General features: G+C 43.5%; 1 protein-coding gene across 1 annotated transcript in view; it reads left to right on the top strand.

The window, feature by feature from the left end:
• The window catches only part of LOC114616489 (growth factor receptor-bound protein 10), a 104922-nt gene that overhangs the window by 66344 nt on the left and 17096 nt on the right, over positions 1-21482 (top strand). The window contains exons 4-6 of the mRNA XM_028761941.1: positions 2327-2480; positions 13524-13688; positions 16834-16990. Coding sequence (XP_028617774.1) covers positions 2327-2480; positions 13524-13688; positions 16834-16990 — 476 coding nt within the window. The remainder of the gene's footprint in view (positions 1-2326; positions 2481-13523; positions 13689-16833; positions 16991-21482) is intronic.

Genomic DNA, 21482 nt, shown 5'->3' with positions numbered 1-21482 from the left:
AAGAGTACTGCCTTTGCCTGGCTCAGTCTCAGGACTCCCATGAGTTTCATGCTTGCATGACCGAGCAAGGATGGCAAGCCTTAATACAAACTTGTTCCTGCCCCTTGGGAATTCACAGATGTGTGTGCAGTGGACTGTGCTTGGGATTGTTGCCCAGCCTCTGTCCAGCTGGAGTTCTAGTGCTTGTACTTTCTCAGCACTGCCTATTCTAGGATGTTCCACTCCTCCTTGCTTCCAGAAACTCCTAAAAGGGTTCTTTATGGTCTAACATTAAGTCTTCTTCAGCTTCAGTAACCATCTTCCCCTAGATGTCTACTCTTTCCAAGGTTGTGGGTTCTGGGTTCACACTGTAGAAGGGCTCCCAATGATTCTCACAGGCTAGGTGAGCCAAGTGGAGGAAAGTATAAAGGAAAAGTCTGCAGAAGGCCCAGATGTTCCACAGGCTAATTGATGGAGCAGGAGGAGGGTTCTGGTGAGGGAGAGAATTATTTTCAAGTGTACGAACCAGGCAAGGTTTTGGAAGCACAAACACCTCCACCTCCCAGGTCCTGGCAGTTTTGTAGCCACCTTGACATCCCTGAATCCCAGGTCCTCTCCACAGACACTTTCATTTTGCAGCCTCAGGGACATCCTCTTTTGATGTGAGCTTCTGTAACAGGGATTGCTTTCATCTTTGTATAATGCCCCTTAATTACACTTCTGGGCAGTATCTGTGAAATGTCATAGCATAAAAAAAATAATGAGGTTAAAAATTGAAATAATTTATAAATTTTCAATACACCCTCATAAAGAAGGAGGCTTTTGTGAGCTGTGAAACATCAGAAACAGTCCTGTCTGGTTCTGTAGATCAAAGATGCTAAAGCTGAAACGGCTATAAGAAGATCACGATTTGTTAACAGTAAAAGTAAGCTTCCTGCCACATCATCAGGCTGATATAGGAACATCTTCCCCATGTTTCACAACACAAATTCCCTTTATGTCTTGAGAGAGCTGGTATCTTAATAGTCAGAGTATCGTTTCCTGGTCCACACAAAACAAACAGCTAGGCAGATCTTCCTTGAAGTCAGAGATTGGTTGGTAAGGCCAGTGATCACACAGTGAATTTTCAAATTGCAAATTCTCTCAGGACGGCTCATGGATCAATGATCTTATCAGACTGTAAAAATATTCAAAACTTATTTGAAGATAATATATAAAAAGTAGTTTCCTGGTATGTTGAAATAAGAGGAGGGCCAGACATTCTGAGCAGACCATGAGTGGACCCCACTCTGCCTGTCCTGAAAGGAAGGCTCTACACACTGGTAATGTCCCCTTACTGGTGGGTGGGTGGGTGGGTGGATGGGATAAAGTGCCTCCCCAGGAAGCCCCAGAAAATGGAGTCAGGAGGTTGCCATCAGGACTCTACAAAGAAAAGCACTGGGCATTTATTATCATTTTAGCTTTGACTTTGAACTTGATTTCTCTGCTGTTTTCATAATTATACCCAATTCATCATCCATTGCTTAATGGGCTGACAAGTGAGCTTTGGATTTTTCAAAGGGGAAAAGGAAGGAGAGATGACCGTGAAGAAGTGCCAAGGAATACACAGGAGAAGCTGAATCAATAAGGACATTCTAGGAAGATAGATACATGAAGCTTTGATTTCCAAACAGTATAGTCCTAATCACTTTGCTCATAAATTGATCATTTCCACAGTTCAGGTGAAGAAACAGGAAGCCTCCTACAATCAGATATGTGTTCATTTCAAAGACTTCAGGAAGTCCTGTTCTCTCAAAGCTGCCTTTATTCATCAAACCTTTTTATGTACAGGGTACACATTGAACAGATGCCAACAGAGTATACAGTATGCTGAGCCCAAAATATATGTTGTATAGTAGCCATTTTTTAAAGTGAACACTTGGGATTGATGGCCAGTCTCTCGGTCTTAGAGAACAGAAACTGTACTCACTAAATAGTAGCTCCCCGCCTCTCTCCTCTGCCCCTACCATTCTACTTTTCGAATTCAACTATTTTGTATGCCCTACACAATGTAGTCTTCCAGTATGTGTCCTTCTGCTACTGGATTTATAGGATATGTCAGAATTCCCTTCCCTTATTATGTTTTTTGGATAATTCTCTTTTTAAGGCTACATGATATTTTATCACAGAGACACACATATTCACAGTTGGACAGTTAGGCTACTTCCCAATTTGGGCCACTACGAATAATGCTGTCATGAACATGGTTGTACCAGCATCCACAGAAAGCCAGCATTTCCTTCTCTGGGGCATAGACCAGCAAGTGTGTACTGAGATGGCAAACTAGCTTTTGATTCCTCCCTTGTAGGCGCCTTCAGGAGGAAGACCCGCAGCTCAGAACTTCATCTCTTCCGGCCATCCCCAACCCGTTTCCGGAGCTCACTGGTGGGGCCCCTGGGGGATCTCCTTCGGTTGCTCCTAGCTCCTTGCCTCCACCTCCGAGCCAGCCTCCTGCCAAGCATGTAAGTGGTCCCTGACTACAGCACAGTGATGCATTTCTTTGTGGAGAAAGGAGGGAAGTTCTAAGAAGGAAGTTCTCATGAGTCCTTTTAATGTATTGGCCAAAATTCAATTTACTAAGTTAGGAATGTATCAGGATAGTTTTCAAAAAGAATTAGTTATGTATTTATATACTTATTTATTTATTTATTTATTTATTTATTTATTCCTGGGGGCAGCATGTGTGCCATGATGCATGTATATAATTAAAGGACAATTTTCTTAAGTCAGTTCTCTCTTTACACCATGCCGGTCCTGGAGGATCGAACTCAGGTTCTTGGGCTTGGCATCCAAGTGTCTTTAGCCTCTCACCAGACTTAGGAATGCATCACTGGGCTTCAAAGAATCTTAACTGTGTTTTATTGTTGTTGTTGTTGCTACTGTTGTTTTTCAATTAATGATTTGATGCTTGAGGATGATTTTAGCTCTTTTAAAGAAATTGTGCGACCAGGTCAACCAGCTCTTCTGCTGTGGCACACCGCTGGGCCTTCCTGTGCGTGTTTACTCTTCAGTATGGGATACAATCAGAACTTCCATCTTGAGGTCTTGACTTCGAATACAGCCTGCTCAAGGCCAAAGAATGGCCACTTGGCCCAGGAGATAATAACTGCCCTTTTAACACTTGTTTCTCCTTTGAAGTGGTACTATGAAGTAGAGAACTAGTCACTGACCCCAGGTGAGAAACTCCCCAGTGACAGCTTATCAGAAACACGGGCAGGGAAATCATGTCATCTCAAACTCCCTGGGCAGTGGGCTGGGAACAAGATGGCCCAGGGCTCAGCAGCATACCACACCCTGCTGTAGGGGCTAGAACAGAGACAGTGACTTTGCATGGAGGCTCTGCTCTGGGTGACGCACAGGCTGCTGTGGTGCTCGCTTACTGCTTTGGTCAGCCCTGTAAATCAGTACAGATGTCACTGTCTCCTATAGTGGAGGAAACTGAGGCCAGTGTCAGCAAATAGTGTGTCTGACTTAGCCTCTAGGCCTACAGTCCTCACAGGCTTCCTGCCACCTCAATTGCGTCTTTCACACTTGCAATTTAGAAGATTCTATTTTTCCCCACTAGACCCATTCCTCCTCCTACTTGCCCACCTCTGCTGTACTCTAACACAGAGGAGCCAGCAAGCCCCATTCTCTGCAGTCTAGTGGCATACAGCACCAGGCTCTCCAGCACTAGGCTTTTTTCTAATACTCGCTGGCTTGGGAACACTGCTCCCCCTGAGTGTCTCTCGAGCCGCCCACATTACAGCACTGTCAGACTTAGAAGGTGAGGTCAGTGTTCCTTGTCTCAGAGCCAGCACTGTCCTGGCTTCCGCACAGGGTCACATGCTGAAGTGCATCTGGGCTGTCTACCTCCCTGGTGACCTTCTGCCTTGAGTAAGGATCCTGATGATCGTGTATGGTTTGTCCCCGAGGTTGTTTACAAGTTTCCTGTCCTGAAGTAGACCACAAAAGTACTGTCTGGCCCTTGCCTTGGCTGGCAAGAAAATGAGCCTCCTCCCCACCGATTGTCCAAATTTGTAAGAATAAGGAAACCCGGGAATTTTGCCTGCTCGTGTTTTTCTTGGGATCAGAGTTGGCTCTTCATGAGAACAGTGCATTGGCGTGTTTGTCGTCAGATTCCTCAAGCCAACTGGGACCAGTGAGAGCAGGGAGGGTGTTTCTCACTTGTGGAAGACTGTTGTTCTTTGTAACTGTTTTTAGTTCTATTTTGTATTTACTCTTTGATAACTTCATGTATGTAAAATGTATAATTTGATCAATATCACACTCTTTCTGAGTCTCTTCTTCCTTAGAAGCCCTAGCCTACTTTCTTGTATTTTTGTGGTTGTTAATTTTTTTTTATCACATCTATTTATTTAGTAGGGGCACACATGCAGTACAGTGAGTGGAGATATCAAAGGGCAAATTGAAGGACTCAGTTCTCTTCTTTCATGTAGATCCACAGATCAAACTTACTTCCTCGGAGTAGAACCCTGGTACTTTGATATGCAGAGCCATCTCACCAGACTTTTTGGGTTTGTTCTGACCCATTGAGTTTTATTGAGGGTAAAGGTTATTTACCAAGCATGAGCAACTTATTAATAGCTACGCCACTGAAGAAAGTCATCCCATACAGGGGCTATGCCGATAGCATAGAGTAAGCTAAAACCAGCTTGTTACCTTCCAACAAATACTGCCCTGAGTACAGCTTGTCTGAGGGGCTGTGTACTCAGCAGCCTGGTGGGACAGCTTTATTAGGAAGGGTCTGAGGGACCCCATATCACTGAGGACTGGCACAGTTACAGATGACAATGATACTAACATGGCTACTGGATTTATGGGTTTCCAAGTTGTCTCAGCCACTGTCAGGATATATTTAGCTGCAGAAAACCAAACCTGGCTGACTTCCTTCATGAGGACACTTAACTTTCATGGAGTAGGATATCTGGGGCAGAAAGCAGAAGCTTCCCTGACCTTGTTCAGTGTTGTGGAACATATACACTGTCTCTGTAGGCAGAGCTGGTGTAACCAAAGTTGGGCCTGTCATTAAGCACAACCTTTCTACCTCAGTGGGTGAGCCAGATGCTTGAACACATTCAGTGGTGACAGGGGAAACTGAGATACTATCTGGAGTGCACTGACACACCAGACATAGCAGATAGACTCATTGTTGACTTGTACTGTTCAAGGGCAGAACTTCTGAGAAATATGGGGGATCAAGGGAACTTGGAAGTCTGATTCATGATAGGTAGTGCTGTAGACAGGACCTTTTCTGAATTCACAACAAGCTCAGCAATAGCAGACTTCTCTTTCAACCAGTAGAGTTTCCCATGACCACATAATGACTCCTTCGAGCATGTTTTTCCATTGGCTATTTAAACACAATTAGTCTCATATTTTGTGCCCCATCATTAATGGTGCATAAATACTGCCTCAACTCCAAACAGTTCTTTTCTTTTTGCTTAATTTTAAAAATTAATTTTCTGGAACTGAATTGATGGCCTTACACAGGATTCCACTCCTACATTTACTGAAAACCACTGGGGTCTTCCTAGGCATTACCTGCCATTCTGTGAATGCACTGCCACTTGAGACCTCCATATAGTGGGAAAATCTAACCCTGGCCATGACTGAAGAGTAGGCTCTCATCTACATGAAAGCCTGAGCCACGTATTCACTAGTCCTTCTGCTCTTAGTGCCTCCACAGCTTGGTGTGCCATCTTTTCTGGTGCCTTTTGAGATCAGAAGGATTGAGACCTAGACCTAGCTGAAGTTTAATTTGAGTTCTGGGACAGCAGCCTGAGGCAAATTGTGGCTGCTTAGAGAAGTCTCTAGGCTCGAGATAGATCTGAGATGGGGATGCAGAGTGAGACAGAGACAATGCCAGTATCCCATGACAGCCCAGTATAAGACATACCAACTCATCTGTTGTCAAAAGATAGAATTCTCTGTTTGACATACCCATCTCCTTTTCCTCTGACCTCTTACTCATATCTCTCCAGGTGGCCCTGGCTGGTGGCCTGTCTCCTCTATACTAAGAGGCAAGCCCAGTGTGTAGCGGGTGAGCCCAGGCTCATGCATTAAGATGGCTGTTGGCCCCTTCAGAGCAGCAGCACCTTAGAAAGCCTCAGTTCCCTGTCTGTCAGAGGAGGCTGGTGTCACTGGCTCTAGCCTCTCAGAGCAGTTGTGACATTAATTCAGCACATAGGAAAATGTAGGCACAGTGCAGCTGCTTCCTATATTTGATACAAGACCTAATGCCACAGCTGCCACTGTGGGTGCTTATTTTACCGTCTTCTTCTCTTGTGGAGTAAACAGACCACCAGAGACTTGCTCAAATCTCAGCCAAGGCCCAAGAAGGGCAAGGCCACTTTGCACAGTCAGTAACTAAAATGTCAAAAGAATAGAATTTGTATCTGAGACCATTTACATGTAAGTCCTTTGTTGAAGCAAGGTGCCACAGCAAATCCTGAGTAACAGAACACCTCTAAGCCGAACATTCATACACCATCTCATTAGGAGTACCCATGTGAATTTACCAAAAGCAGCCAGGCAAAACCACTAGCTTGGGCTGGGGATATAGTTCTGTGGTACAGGATTGTCTACCAAGTGCTAGGCTCTAGGTTGGGAAACATGTTTATTCCATAATTTGGGAAATTTTGCATTTTCTCCCATGTTCTTGGGAATTCACATTTTCTACTTGGTCTTAGACGACCTGAAAAAGTTAACAAAGAAAACTCAAGTTAACCTAGAGCTTTTTGAATGTTTTTTTTTAAAAAAAACTTTACATATTTTAAGTATCAAATATTACAGATTATAAAAATATTCACATAGAAACAGTTCCCACTGAGCCTACTTTGGATATGATGCTAAATTGCCCAAGATAAAAGTGAAGGCTGCCCCCGACTGTCACAGTTGATTGGTGGTGTTGCTAAGTGCTTAGAACATTACAGCCTCTGGAGCCAGAGCATAATCCCTCTTGCTTGGACGACGTGAGACGTGCCGGTACCTTCATGTCTCTGTTAGCCTCTGAACAAATGATGCAATCTCAGCAGGGAGCCGTGACCTAGAGCCGACCATGTACTTGGCTAAAAATGAGACAAGAAATCATCCCAGGAATCTCATGTGAAATCCCAGCCTAGTGTTTCTCTGCACTATAAATATCTTATATAAATTCTATAAATTTGAGAAGCCTAGCTGATTACTACAGTCTCAGATCTCTCTTATCTTGAAAGAGTACTGCAAACATGAGCCTTTAAATTTTATCTTGTGGAAAGAACCACCAGCCTTTAGCTACAGGAATGAATGAGTCTGTGCCTTCCCTGCACAAGGACCAATGTGATAAGATCCTTCTGCAGAATCAGAGACCAGCAAGAGGAAGGGCTTATTTTCTGAATATTGGTAATTTTTTTAAAAAGCCTCCAAGTCTGCTAGAATCCAGAAATCATTTTCCTGGGAAAATTGATTTGCGAATTCTTACTTGATGGTTCGCTTTAAATTTCATTAGAAAATGGGAATGTCGCCAGCTAGTGAACTTTTTACCTGATTAGCTTCTGTCCTAGTTAGCTTCAGCTGTCAACTTGACACAGCCCAGAGTCATCTGAAGGGAGGCTCAATTCAGAGATTGCCCAGATCAGATTGGCCTGTGGCCATGTCTGTGAGAGATTGTCCTGACTGATGATTGATGTGGAAGGCCCAGCCCACGCCTGGGCAGCCCCATCCAGAGGCAAACAAGTCTGAGCCGTATAAGGAAAGCTGGCTGAGTGAATTTTTCTGTTGTTCCCACACTGAGCTCTTGCCTGACTTTCCACAGTGTTAGACTAGGACCTGGAAGTTATAAGTCAAGTAGCCCTTTTCCCACCAAGTTGTTTTTGGTCAGTGTTCCATCTCAGCATCAGAAAACAGGCTGGTATCCCTTTTGTGATGGCTTGGCTTGCCATCTCACTTGCCCTCAAACAGCACTCTTCCCTGTGTTTGCATTAGAATCCACAGTTCACTTTGCAGGGAAAGCAACTTGTTACACCCACAGCATGGGAACATCTGCTCTTCATAGATGCATCTGAGCATCTCTCATCCAAAAGTGAAATCTAAAATGCTTCAGATTTCAACATCAGGTCACAAGTGGAAGACTCCACTTCTGCTACTTCATTAAACTATTAATATATTAAAATTATTGTTTTATTATATAAAAGAACCTTCAGGCTAAGGATTAGTCCACTCTTGAAACTAAACTTTACAGTTAGACTTGGTCTCCTCCCCAGATAACTTCATTGTGTATACGCAAATAGTCCCCAGACTGAAGAAACTTAAAATCACAAACATTTAACGTAGGTCACACTTGACCTACGAGCAACTAAGAGGGTGTTTTTCCCACACTCTGCACCTCTGATGGTCCTCCTGGTTTAGAACAGAGGTGTCTCATGAAATTACAAAGTTGAAAGCTTTTTGTCTTAGCTGAGGGTGTCCCATACAACTTGGAAGTGTTCACCTCCACTACCGATCCTTAATCTCAGCCTCTTCACTCTTGTAGCAGACATTAGTCTAAGTATAAAACTGCCTTGCTGGCTGAAACTCGCCCTTGCTCGAGTCTTCACGTCTGTGCCTGCGCTGTGAGGCATCTTTTTGCCCAGTATGGCACTTCCCTCCTCCCTCTCCCATGTCTGGGTACATGTCTCCCGGACATTCACCTCACTCTCTTATCCAGCCTGAGTAGAGTCAGAACAAAGATAAAAATGATAAAGCATCCCTGGAGGGAAGCAGGCAAGGGTATTTTGAGTATCTTCAGCAGAGGGAGTGGAGTAAACATTCTTCCGTGGCCATGAATGCCAAGTCTCCACATTTCTAGGAAAGAGAATACAGATGTTGACCTCATCTGGAAAGGTTAATAATTACATGTTTCAGGTTTTCTAGAGAACTACATGCAAATGACTACTTGTTTATCTTTCACCTTACCTCAAAGTAGTTTCCTTCTTGTAATTTCATCCACAGACATTCTGTGCTGAATCAAAGCAATAGGTTCCTAACAGTTTTATAGTGTCCTGGCATCTTGGATTCATTTATATGAGCAGTACTTTTATCCCTGGAAGTGTTTCTGTTCACACTGTCCCCACTTTCTCCACCAAGCCCTGGAAAGGAACCAGATCAGTGGCAGCAATATCATAAATACTTGAAAGGGGAAGTGACAGTATTTCGTTTTTCATTTAATTCTGGAATTTAAATATGAGTTCTGATCATTAAGTCACAACAAAATAGTGTTTTAACAACAATATGTTAGCTTGCCACCACTACAGCAAAATAGACCCAAGGCACCAACCTATAAAGATAAAATAGGTTATTTTGACTCAGAGTTATGGAGGGTCTGGTCCAAGATTACATGGCCCTCCTTAGGGTAGGGGTGCTGCTGTCAAGTGAGACACAGAGAGGAAAAACTCAATCCACAATATCTCTTTGACGGGTATGCCCACAGTGACTGAAGAACCAACCAAAGCTTCCACTCTCCAAATTTCAACAGTCTAAGGACCAAGTCCTGGACACATGGACCTTTGTAGACACTCAGTTCAAACTGTAACAATAAGATAGTCGATACTTTCTCTCTGCTTTTGGTCTCTAAACATGTTCCCCAATAAAAGGAATAAAGTTGTTTAAAGAGTGAAGGTGAAATGTAACAAGAATGGAGGAGGCACCTTGAAGAGCAGAGAAAGGAAAGAAGATGAGGTCAGAAAGCCTTGAGCATGTAGTCCCATCTCCACAGCGGGCACAGGACAGTATTCTGGTGTGGCAGACCTGCTGACCCAAAGGGGTCTCAGTATCTCTTTAGTAGTTCCCCTACCCTGAACCAGGTCCTGGATATGTTCTACTCAATATCCTGAGCTCTTCAGGGCTTTCTAGACCATAGAAAAGTCCCAGGAGAATTCAGTTTTAGAATGCACTTCTCACTTCATCCCCTGCAAAAGAACCTGAAATACCTGCAAAATTTTACCCAGTCTAACTCAAATCTTAAATTTTTATAAAATTTTAAATTACATTTTATGTTTGTTTTATGATAAGTCTGATAACTATAAATAAAAAATATCTCTTTTTTAGAAAAGCAGTGTTCTAAATCCTACTTGTAGTTGCATATTGCTGAGTTCTTTGATGGGATTTCAAGGTTATAAAAGTATTATACCACAACTTCAGGCAGAGCCTCAGTCTAGCAGTTTGAAGTTTTTACATGATTTTTTTTAATTCACTCTCTTTTACTGAGATTATTAATAAAGGCAGCTGTACTAGAATTATACTACGCATTACAAAGTGCTGTCTTCCATTCATGGACATATGCGCCCCTTGCTTCACCCTGTCACCTCTGCAGTTATGTCTGTGCTACTGATACTGGCCAGGCCCAGTGTAAGAACCCATAAGAGCCCAGCAAGATAAGGCTTTGTACACGACACTTAGGAATGATATGTGGGTCTTTTAAGAGCCACCTACTCACTGGGGAATGAACATGTCTAGGACATGTGGGCTGCAAGTCCATGCTGCACCACCATGTCTGTCTAGTGTGGCAGATGTGAGAAACAGGCACCAGGGAAATACCCAGGGTACTGGGGAAACTGACAATCTGGAGATGACAGGAGGATTTGTCCACAGATTTGCTTGTTCCTCAACAGCTTAAGCATTTTACCCAAAATGTCTGACCAACTACGTCCTGGGGATGTGTTTAAACCTAAAGGAGAGATGTCTTAGCAAGGCATGATGTCAAGCAACTTATCTTAAGAAAATAAACATATGAACTAAGATATATATTTGAAGACAATCCTAATAATTCTATAATAAGAACAAAAAGCGGGGGAGGGGGGACACAGTGGGCAGTGTGGGAGTGTTCTTCATTTTTGATGCCCTGTAAGCTCTGAAGCAGCAAAGAAGCATGATGACATGGAGAAGTGTTTATGATGTAATGTGAAGCTGTACAGCCCAGCATAAAAGTGTGTGTGCAGTATGATTACAATTCTGTCAAGGTTTCTATTTATAAATATCTGTGCAGAAGAATGTGAGTCTGTGAACTGTTGGTGATTAGCTGAGTTTATTTCCCCTGTGTTCCTTACTGTATTTTTCCAGTTTGATACGAGAATCACGTCATTTCTATACAAAGCTAAAATGTATTTGTCATTATACATCATTTTTATGCATATATATGTATTTGGATATATGTGTGTGCATATTGCTGTTGTATAGGTATGTTCATGTGCAAACGTGACTGTATGTTTTGGTATCATGATTCTTGAGTTCAAGCAATCCTTGTTTTATTTAATAAGAGTTTTAAAGCCCAATAACAGTGATCCTGGCTACTTGGAAATGACAGAGATGCTGTAAAATAACTTTCTTTAACTGAGAAGGTAAGTACGAGTAAATCAAATATTTTTAAGAGCAATGACTTATTTGAATAACTTATACCACAATACATCCTCAGAATTGTTTTGAGCTGTTATTATTTGTTATTATGAGCTGTTAATTTTGTACCATGTCTGTAACTGAACTTTTATCACAGGCACACAATTATAAAAAAAACTCATGTAGCTTATAGTACTATCCTTTGTCCCAGGCATCTCTGGGACCACACAGGTAAGGGAGCCTTGTTTTGACTCGTCTTTGGTTCACTAACAGATTTTTTCCTAAGTAGCTTTCAGTTTTATTTGATATGACTTGGTTCCAAAATATAAAAATCAGTTTTGTCAAAATAGCAGAGTTTATGCATCTCAGATGAGTTAAACAGACAGATAAGTAAAGCAAAATCTATTCATCCAGATAAACCTGTCTGTTGAAGTAGAACCAGTGCAGGGCAGTCTTGGCAGGTGAGACCCTTTCACTGTAGAGAAGTCTCCCAAGAGCCCTGTTCAAATTTTGAGATCTATTTTTAGTGATAGTTAAAACTGTCTCATTTGCAAGGGGTTTCCAAGGACTTAAAATATTTGTAAACCTTATTAAAAAGTATAGTTGGTAAGATTCTGTGAAATTGTATAGACTTGCAAAGTAGACTGAAGTTAACAGTCAAGCAGGGTTGTATATTCTTATGGTTGAAGAGCCACCATGTCCATGACATTGAATCCTGTGCTTCAGCTTCATTTCTTAGACACAAGCCAGTGCTGTAACTTAAAACAGAGCTCAAGAAGACTCAATTAAATTAAATTATTTTTTACTAAAATTAATTTAGCCCACCCAATTCATCCTGAAACTTCAAGTCATGAGACAGTCCCCCATTCCTCTATTTGTGGGTATTTGAAACATCTCAGCTCAAAAATCTTAGAGCCTCTGAGGCAAGGATTCAAAGTGCTGAGGAGCAGCTGGTTGGTGGAGGAAAAAAGGCCAACTAGAGAAGAGAGCCCTGGGTTCAAACCCTCACCAGAGGACTTTGTCACTGGGAAAGCCCTACTGCCTCCAGAAAAGTTTCTGATGAGGCTCGTGTAATACCTGCCTTAGGCTAGCTTTCCTCTGCCTGCCTCCACTTAACTAGCATACCTTTGTCCTTGTAGGTCCTGCAGTTTCAGAATAAAACAGTCACTGCTCAGATGCTTACTGTAGGATTCCCAAGTATCCCATGCATGCCCTCCCCAGAGCTCCTCTGGCCCTCTGATTACATCCAGCCTTGACCCTGCAAGATCTTTTGATCCAGGAGTTATTTAAATAGAGATGATGAATAAAGACAACTCAGGGTCCAAAAGCTTTTGTTTTCAGATGCCCACCACTGCTGCAGTTACTGTGTAATGTCTGGGAAGAATGGACCCTCTTGATGCTGGGGCATCAGCCTATACAGCCCCAGGGACCAGGCTGTCTACTTAGGGACTTTTTGCACTGCAGACAGCTGGTGAGGGGGGCCAGAGAGGCACAGAGCTTCAAGTGTCCTGTTTTCTATTTTTATAAGGTGAGCCTTTGGCACAGTTTTAACTGCCAAAGTCAGAAGATCTTTTGAATTCAGTAACAAGATTCCTTAGGTTCCAGCCAGCAACAGCAAGGTCTATTACAGGAAGCTGTGGTAAGAATCTGTGCCAAGACGGGGAGCAGAGAAGTTGAAAAGACCCCCATACTGTTCACCTGCTGGGGTCCATGAAGAAAAAGCCAGGCATCCCAGATTGCAGCTTGGGGCCATGGAGCAGATGTGCCTCATACCACTTCTTCCTAAACACCTTCCTTTAAGTCTGCAAAGAAAGGGTTTTTGTTCCTTCCTCTATATGGTGAATGTATAAGAAATGACAACAGAAAGTCTAGGAACAATGGAACATTTTATTACTTCATCAGGGCCCTTACAGCAGAGTGTGTAGTGTGCCAATCCAGCAAAAAAACACCCCCATCCCCCTGGAAAAGTTTTATGCTGTTTATGTAATTGTGCCCAGTCTTTTTCACATTACTGTTTTATTTTTAAAGCCATTAAGAATTTGGTTCGTTTGTTTGTGATGCTTTCCCATTGCATCTTAACCAGTTGAGGTCTGCTTTCTAAGAATTGGAAGTACTGGTGAACAGGTATTTAGAGCCCTCCCCATCTCTCTACCAAGTTCCCTCCAGGCTTTCAGCTGTCGAAACTCACCCGTCCCGGTCTGTGGACAAAGACCACTGCGAGATTTTCAAAGAGGCAACCTAAGAACCAGTGTCCAACCGACACTGTGAATCCAGTGGCACGGATGCCCACTTCACAGATGGAGAAGCTGAGGCTCAGAAAGGTCGGGTAACTTGTGAAGGGAGTTGTGGCTCCCTCTGATTCTAGAATTGCTGCTTAGTATAAGCCCTAACTGTCATGCCAAAACTTCTTGTCATTGCCAAAGTTGCACACATGGAGCATCAGGCTCTGTGTGTTCCACTTATTGTCAAAACTGTGCTTCAGGGTTCAGATAAGGAAAGTGAGACTAAGGCAACTCCCTAGATGTCAGGATGGAGCTGTGGCTCTCCAGCTTCCAGCCCCCTTCCTGTATTGCACAGATTCATGTATGCCCTGGACAATTCTCCCATGGAAAATAGCTGCCAGGGTTATGGCTCTCACCCTGCTGATATATGAGTTGCTGGGTGCCCAGAACCTTGCTCTTTTTGAGAGAACCTTCTGTATCCACCCTGGGTAAGAAATGAGAGCATTCAATGTGCCTAAGAGGCCCAGGCTGCTCCCAGAAGCTGGCCCAGGTTCTTGCACAGACTTATGAAATATACAACTCATACTTGATTCCTTAATGAGCCCAGCACAGCTCAGAGGTCTGCTAAAGGGACAGATGACAGTGTGGCACAAAATACTTCACCTAGAACCCTCTTTTAAAAGATTCTGTGGAAGGACGTTAGAGCTGCACACAGCATTAGCTTTGTGCCTTATATATTTGCTACAAAAAATGTCCCTTCTGTAGCTTCCAACATTTACCCAGATCAACACTGCTGGAATGCGTAATGGTTTTTCCAGAGTTCTGTCTTGGAGGTTGTTTGGCTTGTGGGCAGTAAGCCCTGTGGAGTTTGGGGAAATAGCCAAAGAAAGAATGGTGTGTCAGTTAGAGTCTATAACGGGAGGTGTGTATTTTTCTGTCTGTTCTCTGTCACAGACTTTGGGGTTCGAGGGCCGAGGGGGGGGCGAAGGCTTAGCTTTTTGCCCATCACATACTGCCCTGTCCTGCCAACCGGACTTTTTGCAGGAATCTCAAAGCAGTGGAGATAAACCTATGACAGAGTACGTGTTAGTTTGTACTGCCCAGACTATATATAGATCAGGGGGAGGGGTTGGCTGTGGAGCATTTGAAGGAAAAAGAAAGAGTTTAAAGAAAAATGCAGTGGGCTGAAAAGAGGCTGAAGCATGGAGCCAGGGCTGCTCTGGGCAGGAAGAGTGGCGAGTAGACTTGGGGAGACATGAGACACATATTTCACCGCCACAGAACTTTCCTGGAGGAGACAGTGTTTGCTGTAACCACATAAATGTTTCAGAGCTTAGGAAAGGAAGAGCATTAGGAGACCAGTCAGGGGAGTGGAAAGCTTCACTGACTTAGGAGGCCCTGTACACTGCAAACCAGAATATCAAATGCACTTATACTTTCCAAATTTCTGTTTCTTTTATGTTAAAGCATTTTAGAAAGAATGTTCTTGCCTAGAGACCACAGACATATTTTCTTGATTTGAATTAAGTGTTAGTTCCTAGACGGAGTCAGTCATATGAGCTGTGTGTAGGCATCTGCTCTGCTGGTCCAGGCAAACTTTCACTGAGACATAAATTCCAGAAGAGGGAGTGGTATTTTTCTTTAAAAGTGAAAGGTTTGAAAGCAAACCCTAAGATTTTTCTTAGTCAGGGAGTGGCAGAAGTAGAGAGGCCCTTTGGGTTCCCCTAGCTTGTCCTTGCATAGACAAGGGCCCTTCCCAAAACCCCTGAAACATCTCTATCCCAAATTTTGAGTTCAAAGACCAGAGGAATATGACCTTCCTCTCCCCAGCCTCGTGCTACTTTGTCCTTCAGCAGTAGGGGCCTTTTCTACAAGATGAAGTAGACATAGGTTCTACCCCCAGGGCCATAGTACCTTCCGTAGTGCTGGCTTGACTCCCTTCCATAGAGCCATCCTTCCAAGCACATGAACTGGAAAAGGGAACAGAGAACTGGGCCACTAGAGGTAGTTTATCAGGACAATCAACAGTCAGCTGATGGCAGACTCAGCACTAAAGTTGCCACTGATGGCAGCAGTTGAGGGCAAAGATTAGTGGAAGGTTGGTCAGAACCCAGCCTGAGTAGCCTGCTAAGGTTTCACCACCCAGGGATTTTTGCAGCCAGTCATGCTGTGTCATTGCTGGTGTCATCATTGTCATCAGCCTCAACCCCAGGTCCCCCTGCAGAGAAGTGGGAGAAGAGAGCCCACAGGCATTTATATCAGTGCTAGCAAGGCCATGAGTAGGCTATTGAAGCGATTGATTCCTACCTCAGAGGGCGAGTAAGATGGCAGGCAGGCAGGTGAAGGCAGCCTAAAGCTGCCTAGGACTTCAACTTTTGCTAAACAGTGAGTCCAGCCTCCCAGGGAAGGTAGGGAAACACCAGGAACAATCTACCAAGTAGTAGGCAGTCACAATTAAAAATGCCACCATGTCCCTCTGACTGCTTTTTCCATGCTGTTGAGGTAAGGTCCTTGGTAGAGATTTGTTGTTGTTGTTGTTGTTGGGGTTTGTTATAGTTATTGTTTTTATTTGTTTAAATACATCTCCTAAAGACTGCATCCCCATCAACTAGAGAAGGTAGAATTTTTTTTTTAAATCTCCAAAGATTTCTATGCCTTTTCCCTAGGAACTATTTGGTTTTCATAGATTTGAATAGGACCTGGAAACTATAGGTTATTTTCAGTCTTGTAGGAAAAAAAGCTAAGCAATTTCATGACTGAATTCTTCCATGCCCTTTTTCATCAGTCTAAATATTAGCATATGCCTAATTCATCTATCTCAGCTTCCTCCTGTCCCTCAGGAGCTATGAAGAGTGTACATCTAACAGGAGCTACTCTGGGGATAAAGAGAAAAGAGTTCTCACAATTTAGGGTAGAAGGAGGGTCAACTCAGACATTTGCTAAGTTTGACAAGTCTAACCTGTCCAAGCTGAACCACCTGTATTTTTGGTGAGTTCTGTTACTCCCTAAGCTGGACTGCAGGCTTGGCTATGTACTGTCTGTGCCTATGAGGTTTTCTGCTTCCTCCGAAGAGAGGAAAGATAATCCCATAGCCCTGGACTTACATCTGCAGAGCCAAAAACCCCACTTGTCCATGTGTTGAGATGAGACACTCATGTCTTTACTTTTGTTTTATCTTGTATGTTTTTCTTTCATGTAAATGCAGAGTTGCTTCATATGTATTTGTCCCGTTTGTGTGTTGCAGGATGTCAAGGTCTTTAGTGAAGATGGGACGAGCAAAGTGGTGGAGATTCTAACCGACATGACAGCCAGGGACCTGTGCCAGCTTCTGGTTTACAAAAGTCACTGTGTGGATGACAACAGCTGGACTCTGGTGGAGCACCACCCACAACTGGGATTAGGTAGGGGACTAGGTTCTTAGCATGGGAATACCATCTGGAGGCTTTAGTGTGTGATCAAATAGGTATGCCACAGCCAAATGTAAATGTGTCATCATTTCCTGCCACGCTGGCTAGTGGTCCATAGTTGCTCTCCACTCCTTCCGGCCCTGTCCTTCCTCCTAAATTTCACTTTTCTCCCTCTGATACTCCTGAGATTTTCTCCTTGTTCTCAGAGCAGTAACTTCCCAAAGGCTTAGGCTGGGTCATAGGTCCTGTCTGACTTGATTCTTCTCTAAATGTCGAGAGCCCTGAGGGGGCTTGCTGCCCATCTGTGTGTTAGAGCCCATCAACCACTGGATTACAGCTGCCCAAATCAGAGAGTAAGTAGCTCACTCTGACGATAGGAAGAAGGGAGCCATGACTCCTTTGCAGTAGGAACAGGGAGTCAGGATAATATTACAGAGGCGTCTCATAGACATATAATGCTTACGTAGCATCTTTGTGAGGTGATGCCTGTGCTGTGTGTGCACATGTGCACAGGCACATACATGTTTGTATTTTCTCTGTATAACAAGAGCATATTTTAGACTGTAGAACATTTGAAACTAGATCCTTTTGTGTGTGTGCTCAGTTGGTTCATCTCAGGTAAAGACACTTGTCAGACTTTTGCTTAAAATCTTATTTGCATGAAGTCTGAAGCCTGCAAAATCATGAGCAGGTATTTAAAAACAGAATTTTCACTCAATTAAGCTATAATTTTCCCATGTCTTCCATGTCTTTAAAAAGAGATATCAAATTTCACAGTTTTAAATTCTGCTTATAACCCTTTTGAAAGGTTAGTAAAGTGGATTGTAACCTCTTGGCTTAGAATAGTCATTGAATTGACTGGCACTCTTCCAGCAGATAGCATACAATGCTTTAAGCAGAGATAATGTGATGTGAGCTTGAGTCACAATTTTCTACCTCTCTTTGGACTTGCAGATACCTGTAATGCATGGCTGCAGACACACAGAACTCTAGTGGGTTGTTTCAGTTACTTTTCCCATTACTACGACAGAAAAGCTTATGGAAGGGGGCTTTGGGGTGGGAGAGGGGCCTTACTGTTTGAAGGTTGAGTCTAGGATAGAACAGGTTGTGACAGCAGAATTACATTTCATCTACAATGAAGAGGGATGGCTGCCAGGCCGCCTGCTTCCTTTGAGTTCTGGACCCTAATCTATGCCATAGTGCTGCCCACATTCCGATTGGGAGCTCTCCACAGAGACTGTGGGTCTCCTCCCCCTGGCTCAAACTGTCCGGAAACCCCTTCACACAGTGTGCCCAAAGGCATGTTCTTAAACGACTCTAAACCCAGTCATACTGTCATGAAGATTAACCATCACACTCTTCTTTCCCATCTACTGCCTACCTATGTGACACCTGAGCCTTTTCCATTGTCACTACCTACCTTCTGCCATATTCCTTCACAATGACTGAACTACACTGTGACAAGTATTTGTGGTGTACAGTCTGTGGGCATAATGGCATGCACTGAGACAATTGGTACAAATCCACACAGGGATGGCTTAAGAAACTACTCAATTCAAGGATTTCTGATGAGAGCCCTGGGTGTGAAGCCACCATACAGTGCATAAACTAGATAGTAAGGCTTTGGAAAGAACTAGAACAAGTGTACCTCATTTTGAGGAAGTAAAAAAGAGGACACCCGTACATATACAGCCCTCTGATGGTGATATTTCTGCGTCCCTTTCTTTGTTCTTTTCTCAGTCACTTTAAAAGTACACTAGTGTACTTTAAAATGAATAGTATTTTATTTTGAAATCAAATTAAAATGGGGAAAATATAAAAGAAAGAATAAATGAAATTATTTTAAAAGAAACAGGAATCTTTGGGTTAAAATTTGGGTCCCATTAGGCAAAAAAGTAATTAATGAGCCCCAAAAGGCCAGAATCTAGAAGAACTGGATATATGCTCAGACATTTTTCCTTGGATGTCTCTTCCACACCAGTTCCTCTCTTGTTGCAGACAGTAAAATACACTTACCACCTGGGCTAGATCGTGGAGAGCACCCCCAACACAAGCTCCCTTTCTGCCTTCCATTCCTCTCTATTGGGGGGGGGGGGGGAGAGAAGAGTGTGTGTGTGTGTGTGTGTGTGTGTGTGTGTGTGTGTGTGTGTGTGGTGGTTGTTGTTGATTCAACCTATCATTTAATTAAAACAAAAAAAACATAGCTAATTAGCCCTTTAAAAGGAAATTCAGTTTCTGCCCAGTTGCACAGCAGTCTCTTGTCAGGGTCCTACTGGTAGAGAGACGTGGCACTCTGCGGTTCCTCTCAGAAATCCCTCCTCAGCATCAGCTGCCCTGCTGCTGAGGGCTGAACCACAGGCTTGTGGGAGACTCTTTGTAATGGATGTTGCTCTAGGGTGGGTTTCTGGGTCCTGGCCTAAAGTGTGGGGCCTCACCTATGCTCAGTGTGGAACCACCCTGCCCTACATTCCTGGGAATCACTGTCTCCATGGAAATAGCTCTCTTGGCAATTCTATATTGAGCCTTCTTCTTAGGGAGGAGGACACACAGGGAAGCAGTACAATGTACAAGTCTTTTGGGCAAATTCTAAAGCAGATTATGACCCAAAACTGTGACAAATAGGAGCATAAAGATAGCATTCTGATAGTTTTAGTTCATAGGTAACCACAAACTAAGGTCTTCAAAACAATTACTATGCTGATTTTTGCAGCTGATCTACTGGAAACTTAACCAGATGTTAAAGTCTTAAAGTAGACACAGTTTTAAAGATAGCCTGTGTGAGCCAGCTCCCTTTTTGCTAGAAAAGTCTATAATGACTTACTATGGTTACGGGTCATCCAGTAGACTGATGGAGAATTAGTACCCAGTAGTGTTTCTGCCCTGTCTTCCTTATATCTGTGAGTAAGCAGAGGTGAAAACCTGTGAGCCAGAAGCTCATGGTTCTTCCAGTCCCCAGTGTCACCTTCTGCTGACGTCTACCTCTGTCTGAGGTGCCGTCTTTCACAAAATGCCTAGCAACTAGTAAACATCTTCTGTGTCTTGCAGTTTCCCAGGGACTGATTCTCCAGTCCTTCTGTTCTTTTCACTAATAAAAGTATCATCCTGATGACCACTCCCCATACAAGCCCCCTACATGTTGGGGCTTCTTCAGCCTCCCAAGTGTGGGAACAGTCAGTGATAAATCTTTGCCTAGAGGCATTCCACAGCAGCCTGGGGACACCAGCTATAGAGCCCTGAACAAGGGCTCAGCAGGATTTCTCCTCTGTTTCCCAGCTTCCTGGGGAAGGAACCTGAAGTTGAAGCTGCAGCTAGTTTGCCTGAGGAGCCACAGTGAGGCCCTTCTGGGGTCCATAGCCAGCTGGGGGAAAAGCAGATCCTTCAGGGCTGCATGGGCTAGCTTGGCAGTCACTGGTTACCTGAAACCACAGTGGGGCCCAGTTTCCCCTGCCTCCTTCCCCAGGCACCAAGCCCTCCCCTGTGTACGTGCAGTATGTGTGCAGCTTCCCTAGGACCTCTTTCAGGCAGCTGCTGTTAAGGATCAGAGCAATATAGACCACAGCCTTGGTCCTAGCTAGAAAGCTCCCTACAGGGTCTTTGTGCCCCCTCGGGGTTCTTTGGAAAGCACAACACTTTTTGATTTAGAGCTAGCTACTGCATTCTTACTAGGGCTGCTGCTACCTCTCTGTTTTACTCTGTTTTGTAAATGGTAAAAATATTTTATTCCGTAAAACAACCACCTACAGGTTATTGGGTTGTTGAGTTTTAAGTTTGTTTAGAATATTTTCTCTGAGTAAAGCTCCTGATGGAATTTGCTGATGTGTTTTTGGACGAGAAAGCCTGTTTAAAATGAATGAACTTAAGCCTGGCGGTTTTTTTTTTTTTAATCATGCATCAGTTTTTAGTCAATGCTTAAGTTGTATGTGGTTGTTCGCATACGTCTTAAGGAAATATAACCCTTGTATAAACACAATCGTTCATGTGTTCCAGGGAGAATTCTCCCAGATAGAAGTAAATGGAAACTATTCTAGGTTTGCATCAGGCATGGCTTTTCATGCCCTATGAGATTTGTAGCCAGTGGGGACAGATTCTGCTTTTAAATGTTTCTGCCAAGATGTTCCCTTCTCTCAGTATCAAAATGGAGGCTAAAAGTGCACTGGCCAAGAATTTCTCTTGGTAACGGGAACAGTCCTCATAGAGCAGTGCCTGTAACCACAGTTCTTCTTTGTGAACAGAAATTCCTTTTCCCAATTCTGAGACCCTTTAAAGTGGCTTTTCCTAAGTGTCTCCCTTCCTTTGAAGATGAAATTTTTCTAGATATTCAACCCTGACTTCATGAGAGGCGGTGGGGACTCAGAATAGAGAACGCTCGTGTTCACTTAAGCTGTGAATGCCTGGCTGGCATCAGGTCACACATGTAGCCTGGGGTGGACTTGTCGATAGTTTATCCTGTTGTCTGATGTGGTTACTTCTGTGTCACTACCACCTC

Source organism: Grammomys surdaster, unplaced genomic scaffold (genome assembly GCF_004785775.1).
Source record: "Grammomys surdaster isolate TR1022 unplaced genomic scaffold, NIH_TR_1.0 332313, whole genome shotgun sequence".
In the NCBI taxonomy this organism is placed as follows: domain Eukaryota; kingdom Metazoa; phylum Chordata; class Mammalia; order Rodentia; family Muridae; genus Grammomys; species Grammomys surdaster.
Note: the sequence above shows the minus strand (reverse complement) of the source record. Positions and strands in the feature narration are given on the sequence as shown.